Source organism: Alosa alosa, chromosome 4 (genome assembly GCF_017589495.1).
Source record: "Alosa alosa isolate M-15738 ecotype Scorff River chromosome 4, AALO_Geno_1.1, whole genome shotgun sequence".
NCBI classification, from domain to species: Eukaryota; Metazoa; Chordata; class Actinopteri; order Clupeiformes; family Clupeidae; genus Alosa; species Alosa alosa.
In genome coordinates this window covers 13,846,507-13,856,218 of record NC_063192.1, presented here as the reverse complement: position 1 = coordinate 13,856,218, position 9,712 = coordinate 13,846,507, and the positions used below count along the sequence as shown (strand labels likewise).

General features: G+C 42.7%; 1 protein-coding gene across 12 annotated transcripts in view; it reads right to left on the bottom strand.

Moving 5' to 3' along the window:
- Positions 1-3: 3 nt before the first annotated feature.
- Positions 4-9,712, bottom strand: part of LOC125293094 (protein kinase C-binding protein 1-like) — a 29,187-nt gene continuing 19,478 nt past the window's right edge. For 9 of the 12 annotated variants that reach the window (XM_048240750.1, XM_048240759.1, XM_048240752.1 and 6 more), the window contains 8 exons: positions 6,249-6,401; positions 5,006-5,539; positions 4,062-4,673; positions 3,661-3,797; positions 3,249-3,329; positions 2,751-2,829; positions 2,167-2,406; positions 4-855 (listed from right to left, as the gene is read on the bottom strand). In XM_048240750.1, coding sequence (XP_048096707.1) covers positions 674-855; positions 2,167-2,406; positions 2,751-2,829; positions 3,249-3,329; positions 3,661-3,797; positions 4,062-4,673; positions 5,006-5,539; positions 6,249-6,401 — 2,018 coding nt within the window. In that variant the 3' untranslated portion in view covers positions 4-673. Of the gene's footprint in view, positions 856-1,657; positions 1,723-2,151; positions 2,407-2,750; positions 2,830-3,248; positions 3,330-3,660; positions 3,798-4,061; positions 4,674-5,005; positions 5,540-6,248; positions 6,402-9,712 lie in introns of all 12 variants that reach the window. The other 3 variants (XR_007193324.1, XR_007193325.1, XM_048240758.1) reach the window with 3 other exon arrangements.

Sequence of the window (9,712 nt, the reverse complement as noted above, 5' to 3'; positions counted from 1 at the left end):
ATGTAAAGTCTACCTTCACCATTATGTTTTATTTACAATATGTAAACAATGGAATCTGTGAGACATAGACAGGAAAAAAACATGCTCACAAGAAATACATATTCATTAATGTTCTCTTTGTCGGTCTCTGTGATCACGTTCACAATACACAGCATCTGAGGAATCCTTCATAGCGAGTGATGACAGTTCCAAGTCCTCAAACTGATACGGTACCACGTCCATTCATAAAACCGTTATTTTCCATATTTCAAAGAATGTCCACAGGCACTTGGAAGTGCTACTATCATGTATAACTGTATAAAGTCTGTATGTATCTTTTTTTATACGGAGCTATATGTGTGTATAAAAAAGTTGTTTCACATTTACATCATTTGATATTTTCTTCATAGTGTGCTGTGAATTCATTGGTAAGGTCCAAAAAAAAAAAAAAACTCTTGATTTCGATGTCATCCACAATCCCTGGACAGACAAAGAGGCGTTGGTAATCACCGTCAGCCCAACCATAAAAAAAGTGTCAATATATCGCTGTAGCAATCTTCAGTAAGACGTTTGTAACAGAGCAAGGTGACATACACCAAGATTAAAAATAATAATAATAATAATAATAATAATAATAATTATAATAATATATATTTATGTACAGGCCCACAGGCACTGGTGCTGTGATTGAGGGTTAGGACACACTGACACTGGCACTGTCCCGTCCTCTATCTGCACCAGCAGGCGAGGGGTCTTTGTTTGTCTGGGGGTAGCTGTCCGCAGGTGGAGAGGGCTGGATGTTGGGGGTCTGACCCGTGGATTTGCCTGCCGGCTCTGACGGGGCCTCTGCTTCAGGCTCCTGTTGCGATGCTGTGGCTGTCAGGATGGATAAACAAAAAGAAACATTAGCCTTCATCTGGTCTGGTCTACTGCACTAATCATTACAGTACATTAGTTAAATTAATTTTAATTCATGCACCATTTTCTCATTTAAATATTCACACTCTTAATGCAATGACGCACTCTTTAGATAAACAAAATGTCAGATTGCAAGTTATTATAAAGGTTCCTGTTACAATAGAATATGTGACCGTTAACAACAGTCAGACTTCAAAACACCTTTCCTCAGGTCTAAATAAACAAACAAACAAACTATGGTATGAGCCAATGGATGATTTCAAACAGAAGATCACAGTTCAGAGAATGGGATGCTACGTAGGACCATGTAAGGGATGAAGTAGAAGTGCGACTATGGGACACAGTCTCATGTCTATGCCCACATCTAACATTCTATTAATCTATCATTTGTATTAATATTAACAAATCACAAAATACAAAGAAAAAAAAAAATCCATGTAACGTCACTGTTGTGGAAACCTCTAAAACGTATCTTATTGATCTTATTGGAGGCTTTTTTTCTGTCAGGAGCACACACTTATTTGTAAGAATAGTCCCTCACCAGACTGTGGACCTCAAACAAGTCACAATGTAGATACATGCTGGTATAAGAGTATAGTATACGAGCAAGATAACAAATTACTGTATACAGTAATACAGCTAGTCTGGTTTCCTGTGTTATAATAAATGAACATATAAACAAACATTAACATGTTTAAACATGGAAACTATAAAACTAAAACCTACTAGAAACAATCCTAGCCGGAATGGAAGACTGTACCTTTATTTTGCTCTTCCCTGGTGAAGATATTGTTTGTTTTTTGCTTTTGGACTTCTATCGATGGTCTGAGTAAAAATGTGTTGACTTTGTTATTGACCCACTTCTATAGTGAAACCATCCAACTAACTTTTAAATGCATAAAAGTATTTATCTACAGGTTATAAGTTAAACACAAGAACAATTTATCAAAAATACTGTTTTCAGGGGTCCATGTCAAGAAAGTATTAGCATACTTATCCATCATCACAGGTAAAAGCTGCTACCTGCCTTTTCATACCAGCTAAAGACCATTTACATGACAATTATTGATGCTGTACATTCAAAAACAGTAAAGCATTCTTTGAACTAAACAAAACAATTAGTTAGAAACACTTAGAGAATTGTGTCAACCGTGACATGCAGTACACTAAAGGCGAGGCCTGAACTCTTTAAGAGACATACACCAATGACCTTAGCACAACTGACCAACCATGCCTCCATGCCTCACATACTACCTTAAGTCGCTGTACCTGACTGCGTGCAGGATTTCATGTGCTCGGGCCAGTGGGCCTGCTGGCAGGGGTAGTCGCAGTAGCTGGTGTTCCAGCAGCAGTAGAAGATGGCCTCCTTGCGGCAGTTGGCGCACCACTGCTTCTTCTTGGTCTCGTCCACGGCCTGCTGCTTCTCCACCTCCATCTGCTTCTTCACCTCCGCCACCAGCCGCTCACGCTCCTGCTCCAGGCTCTGACGCATCTCTGCCATGGTCAGCTCTGTGGCGCAACACACACACACACACACATTTAAATAATGGATGGGATTTTGGATTTAAACACAAGATATTATTACAGAGAAGCTTTGTTCAAACATGTTATGAACACAGCTGTTATGTGTATGATTTCACACACACACACACACACATATTTAAATAATGGATGGGATTTTGGATTTAAACACAAGATATTATTACGGAGAAGCTTTGTTCAAACATGTTATGAACACAGCTGTTATGTGTATGATCACACACACACACACACACACACTACACTTGCACTTTTACGAGGTGAATTTGGTGTGTACGTGTACTGTCCGTGTTGGCAGTGTGTGCTTCCCATACCCAGGTTGTGCTTCATCTCAGAGAGCTCCTGCTGGTGCAGCCACTGGAGTTTTTCTATCTCTATCCTCAGCCTGCGGATCTGTGCACATGGTTCAGAGTTCAAAAGGGCAGCATGTCACACACACACACACACACACACACACACACACACACACACACACACACACAAAGCCTACTAAAATCTTGTCTCTGTGCTAAGCATCTTCTAAAATAAAATTTTAAACCTGCCCTACACCTGTGCCCTGGTCAAGAGGCTTCTTTGGCAATCACTTTGACAGCCACCAAGATGCATTGAAACTAGCAAAGGGTTGTTTGAGTGCATAAGGGTCAATATAGAACCTTAACCTTGAAGAGCTCGTGCATAACTTACAAAAGTGAGTTTTGTCTGAGTGTGGTATTATTCTTACAGATCACTAAAGCCGCTACAATTACGCAACGATTACATAAATAGTTTCATTCTGAAAGTGCAGTTCTTTTGAAATCATCCCTGGGACTGACCTCTGCTATAGTGTTGCCAGAGGTGTTTTTGGAGAGGTCCTGATACATTTCTGTCATTGTCCCTTTGATTGTGTCCATTATCTGAAATGAGAATACAGATGAAAAAAACATTAGGTCCTAATCCGATAATACATAATTTTACAGATCCATGGATTGAGATGTCATTGTGCTATTTTAATGGAAAATAAACAACCAATTCTTGCATCACAATTTTGCATATGTTGAACTTTTGTTCATCATATTTGTTGCAATTAATACAATGCTTATGCAGTAATAGTGGCATTGGTTACAGAAAACATTATCGTGCAGCAGACCCTCACGCTCCTCTCGGGAGCCACATGAGTTTGTGCACCCTATGGCAACCCAAAAGGGTCAAATCACATGTGCTGTGGGAGTTGGCAAGTTGACATACTTTGTTAGTGTATTTGGCAATGTCTGCAGCCACGTCAGCAGAGGCGGTGGGGATGCTGAAATCTCCAGCCATGGAGGACGAGGAGGCCAGAGAAGACCCAGACGTCGATGCACTCTGGGGAGAGTCCTTCACTTGAACTGTTACAGAGGAGGGACAATGGATTATTATAGTGATGTAAAAACCCATCACTGAAAACACACACACACTTTAATTTTTACTTTTATTAAACAAAACGCATGATGATTACGCAGATGCATATTATGCAGTGTTGTAACACTGCAAATGAATTGACACTATCAATCTGCAAGCACAACCCTTAAAAGTAGTATCATAATACGGAACTCTCTGTGCACCTATAGTGTATGGCAAGATAAATACTAAACACATTTTGTAAAAATCACCTTTCAGTGCTTGTCTGGTCTGGTATCGTGTGCTGGAGGACTGTGCCTGCGCTGCTGATGTGCCTTGCGTCTGCACCTGCACCTGTGTTTGCGGCTGCGGCTGCTGCGACTGCTGCTGCTGCGACTGCGTCTGCGCAGCTGGCTGTGTGGACTGCGTCTCCTGCTGCTGCCGCTGCACTTTCTGCATGTGCCACTTCTGCGAGGACGTCTGGAACTTAGCAGGATTGGTGGCAGGATTCCACACGACCGCGCGCGGCTGAATGGCCTGAGCTGCGGTGGCGGCGGCTGCCGCATTGTCTTTGGGCAGCAGGGGGCGCTGCTTCTTCACTGCGTTGGAGGAGGAAGAGGAAGAGGAGGAGGAGGAGGAGGAGGAGACAGCGGTGGATGAGGAAGGCACTGTGGACGGAATGGCAGCTGGAGATGTGGAAGAGGTGGTGGAGGTGGCTCCAGGGACCACAGTTGAAGAGGTCAAGGTCGGAAAGGACCCCACATTCAGGGGGACACTCACAGCTGGGTGGGGAGAGTCTTTGATGCTAGTGTTGGTGGTACTGGAAGTGCTATCCGCAGAGGAGGAGGAGGAGGCTGCTGTGTTGCTGGAGGAAGGAGCTTTACCTGGATGGAGATGAAAAGTAACAAAACCCAGATGATGTACCTACAGCGTATGCATAGTGATCCTAGCATGCTTCATGATGCATCAGGCCTCACTAGGAGGGGAGAAGCACAATCAAACAAAACCACATGCAAATGACACACTGTTATGATAAAATGTAGCCATACTAACCACACGCAACCATAGTAAACCACATACCCAAATCAGGCTATGCTTTAAATCTATGCACACACGTATGATATCCAGTGCCTGGTTTCCTCTGAACAGTCCTTGCCTGATGTTACATGTTCTCGCCATTATATAGTATCAAGAGAGTGAAGTGACTGGTGTTTACCCTCTGTTTTGATGGCTGGTGGCTCCTTGGTTGCTGCTACGGGGACAGATGTGGGCTCCTTTTTGGGCCGTTTCCGGTCTCGGCCCATCTCCTCCCCGAGGTCGATCACCAGCTCCCTCTCGGAGTCCGAGTCCATGTCTGCGTCCGTGCCAGGCCTGGCCCTCGGCTCCTCCTTCACCTGCTTCACCTGCTGCTGCTGCTGAGGCGCCCGAGGTTTCTCCTGAGCATCCTTCTCCACGCTGTTGTGTTTGTCCTTCGCCGGCCCCGGGCCATCGGGGGCGCCACCTTTGTCCCGGCCTGCCGCCGTCGCCCCAGGAGGCCCTCCGTTCTTCTCGGGTCTCTCCGTCGAGGCGCTGTGGGTTCTCTTTCTGGACTCTCGGTCGGCCCTCTCCTTGTCCTTGTCCTGGCTGTGGTTCTTGGGCTTCTGCTCCTCGTCGCTGAGGTACTCGCTGTCGCTGGAGTCTGACTTGTCCGAGTCCTCAGAGTCACTGTGCTCCACATGCCGGTACACGTCCTCAGAGAGCTCATCAATACCTGTGACAAGGATGATTTCACAGCTGAGGCACATGACATCTGCTATACATGTAGAAATAGCAGTATTACATTTACATGTATTCATCATTTAGCAAAGCATTTTCTCTCCATCTCAAATGACTTGCAACAGCAACGGTTAGGTACACACATCTTTCCAACAGAATATACCTTCTACAGTGCCTTCCAGGGTACTGTACCCATGAGTTTTAGTACAGTATAATAGTTCACCAGTGCTACATTGTAAACTTAAAAGGTGCAGTCAGGGATTTTACATGATTTCAAGCCCATAACATTTTTTGTCACATTCAGCAATCATCTCCTCATGACGACTAGCTGCCCATTCTGTGAGTACACAGTAAAAAAAACCTAGTCTCTGTAGGCAGCCCAGGCTCCGAAAACTAGAAATAAACAAAGTGGGGGCAGTCTGTCCCCCAAACAAATACAAAACCACGCGTGGAATTTCTCTGGGAATACTGAAGGTAGGGGTGAGATACCTCTCTGGCAGGCATGTTTTGTTTGGTTCTTGGTTAAAATATACCGGTAATGTTTTTTGCACAAAAGTGTCAGCTAATACATTTAAACATAAGCATAAACACAAGCAAATGCAACTTTCTGCTAAATCCCTGACTGCAGCTTTTACTAACTTGCAAAACTGTTTCTGTGTTGGTCTGTATACTTGTGATGTGAATGAAATCTTTTGATTATTTACCAAGCTGGGCCTTGCAGCTCTCAATGGTCTTGTCCAGACTACGGATGGGTCTCTTTGCAGAGGTGAGGAGCACTGATGCCCCCGACTGCTGCTGCTGCTGTTGCTGTACCGTTTCACTGAGCTCTTTCAGGTCCATCTCCGCTTTGATCCGATCTGCCAAAAGACAACACAGAGGATATCTAGCATTGTGTCTGTGCTGCTCCCTACATCGTTTTGTTTTAAAGATCATCTCTACCAGTTCTCTTGACATTTCGAGCTGACTTGTCATTCAGGCACACCAGCATAATGTGACCAACAGGTGTGTAGACTTTCAGGACCCCTCTCAACCACACAGCATTCCTTTCTATTTTCATGTTTCTTGCTGAAATTTGCATTTGACAGTTGGGTGCTACCAGTCATCTTGTTCACACACTGTACTCTCGGTTCTCTCTTTTGCATACCGCAACTGCACTTTGCTTTTCTTCACAACACTGTACCCACGGAAACCCTCTGGTGGTTCCAAAGGTAGTAGAATCTGTGATTCTAGTTTCCAAGGTTTCCCTGGCAACAATGATTGATAACACAGTGAAGGAAAAACAATCCTGATCTTGAGTTAGTCAACGGGGCATAAGCACTTGCTACTGAAACCTTTGTTGCGCACACAGATTGCTTTGTTGGTGGTTTTGTGTTGTCCTATTTGGTTCATGTTGGTATTGGTAGAGGACCCATCCTGAGTGTGGAGGGGGGGGGAGTCGTGGGCCTAGTTCGGTGAAACGCCTATGGAGGAAGGTGCCTGCTTGATAACCCCAGTGAAATGCTCTTGAAGGCTGTTCTGTTGGTTGTTTTTGTTAGTGATGTGATTTGTTAGTGATTTTGGTTTTGACGGTAAATAGGCTTGGTCGTAGATTGGCCGCTGTGTGAAATCCATTACCTATAGCACAAAGAATTTAACATCTGTCCTGTGTACCATATATTTGAAATTAAATAGCCCACAAAGGAGGTGTGTGTAAAAACACCAAAGAGATCTTGGCCACAACATGATGGTTTTAATCTCTGACGTGGAAGCATGTGTTTTTCAGAGGTGGAAAAAGTATGAAAATATTGTACTCAAGTAAAAGTACCAATACTTTGATTAAATATTACTCAAGTACAAGTTAAAATACTGATCTGAAACTGTACTAAAGTAAAAGTAAAAAGTAGTTCATTTAAAATGTACTTTAAGTAAAAGTTACTTAGTTTCTTTTTTTTTTTTGGGGTTACAGAAACCAGACTTTCTAATGAGGAGACTCAGCACTCAAAAAAAATCCCCATAGTAATGCATGGGGTTAGTTTGTAACGCCAATATGGCAGTTGTCTACACATATCACAACCCTTCCACGGCAAAACGTTGACATGTGAATACATTGAGCCAATCATGTGGTGTGTTGTAAAATACATTGAGCCAATCATGTGGTGTGCTGTGAAGACATCGTGCCAATCATCTGTTGTGATCTTGCCGCTGGAGCAAGATTGGTGTTGTGAAGCCTTACGCACACGCATTTCTGCTGAAATAGATGCACGATAAGTGCCCAAAAAGCGTTGCAATATGGCCTGCCGAGTGGAGGGACTTGCCTAAAAGGACTTTGGTCCTAGCTGGAATTGCTGCAGCCAGCAGCTAAGACAGCAATGCTCATGCTCCCAGTGTGTAGCGCTGTAGCTGCAGCAACTCGAGCTATAGGTAAAACCGATTGTTTCAGTTTTGTTCATACCGACAGTACTCAGTGACGTTGAGAAATGGAGATCTATGTGAAAAAATGTGAAAGAGTTCTCCTTTAAGTTTGAGCAGTAGTTGATTTTCAAAGTTAGTTGCACTCATCCTTGATCGCTTTGCAGTGAACAGTAATCCAGCACAACTGAAATGCCCCTCACAGGCAGCTGAGGCAGGCAGGCCAATGTTGAGTTGCAGACAGTTTTTTAGATTTGGAAACGAGCAGAAGGTTCAGCACATTAAAGGGGAGTAAGTATAGGGCCCCAATGGAGGAGAGGGCCCTTGAAAAGTGGAAAACGGGGGGCACAACATTTTCACCAGGCATTAGTAATAACTCAGGTAATCCACACATAAAAAATCCAAACAACTCCATAAGTAGAGTCATGTGTAATGAAGTGGAATAACACAGGGAAAAAAAAGTATTGAACACGCTTATAAGAAAAAGCACTAAGGCAAGGAAAGGGAAGGAACGAGGCTGGAATCTGTAAGTAGTTAGAGAGTAGTTATTCTTTCTATCTGTGCAAATTAATATAAGCTTGGTTAGTAGCCTACATATTGATGGGCTATAAAAAGGTTTTTCATTACCAAGGTGTCACACAAGAAACATTTCATGATGGATAAAAGCAAAAAGCTCTCCCAAGACCTTTGCAACCTTATTGTTGCAAAACATATCAATGAAACTGGTTACAGATGCATTTCAAAACTTCAGAATCTTCCAGTAAGCAGCATGGGAGCCATTATCTGCAAGTGGAAGGAACATCACTGCATCATCAACCGGCCATGCACAGGATCTCCTCGCAATATTTCTGACCAGGAAGTCAGAAGGATAGTCAATTCCAAGGGCCAAGGACCACTCTGAGAAAGCTCCAGAAAGACTTGAAGGCAGCCAATTCAATTAAATTAAATTAAACAGTTCTGGAAGTAACTAAAGATCAGGATTCACAAGAGGGACCCCTGGAATCTGTTTAGAACAATGGGCCAAAATCACACCTGATACTGCGACTAATAAGTTTTGTCATACAGGAAATGTCTTGAAGCTGTCATTACAAACAAAGGCTTTTCCACAAAGTATTGAAGAAATTTCAGTAGGCACGTTCAATACTTTTTTCCTGTGTCATTCCACTTTATTACACATAACTGTTATGTTTGGATTTTTTATGTGTGTTAATATAATGTGTGGTGAAAAAGTTGAATAGACTCACTAACCCTAACCCTAGGAAGTTCAAGCTAATTACTGAAAAAAAAAAAAATTAAGTGATCAATACTTATTTCCACCATATATTTTTTTACCTGAATATTTTAACTTCCAAATTAAATGTAAAAATGACAGGACTGCCTGGATTTTGTATACAAAACATAGTGAAAACTGTCTAAGGTCACTCACACTCTCCCTTGCTAAAGAGCTAAATGGTTTAGTCCACCTGCACGATAGTCTATCTTTTGTTTATTTAGTTGAGCATTGCTAGTAGTGGACCGCTAATTGTTGTGTTGTTGGTGCAATGTCTTTCTCAAAGAAAGCCAAGTCAGGTTACCAAAACAAAGGCCAAAACAGGAAAAATAGACATCAAAATAAGGGGAAACAACTAATAAACTTCTTTCCAAAGAAAGGTGAGCACAAACGTCAAAACACGAAATCCCATGGTGTTTGCTTGAATAGGCTATCTCCGCAATCATTAGTGCTAAAACGAACTGAGACAACCCATTGAAATAGCGGAAAATACTGTACACTTTCATAGGT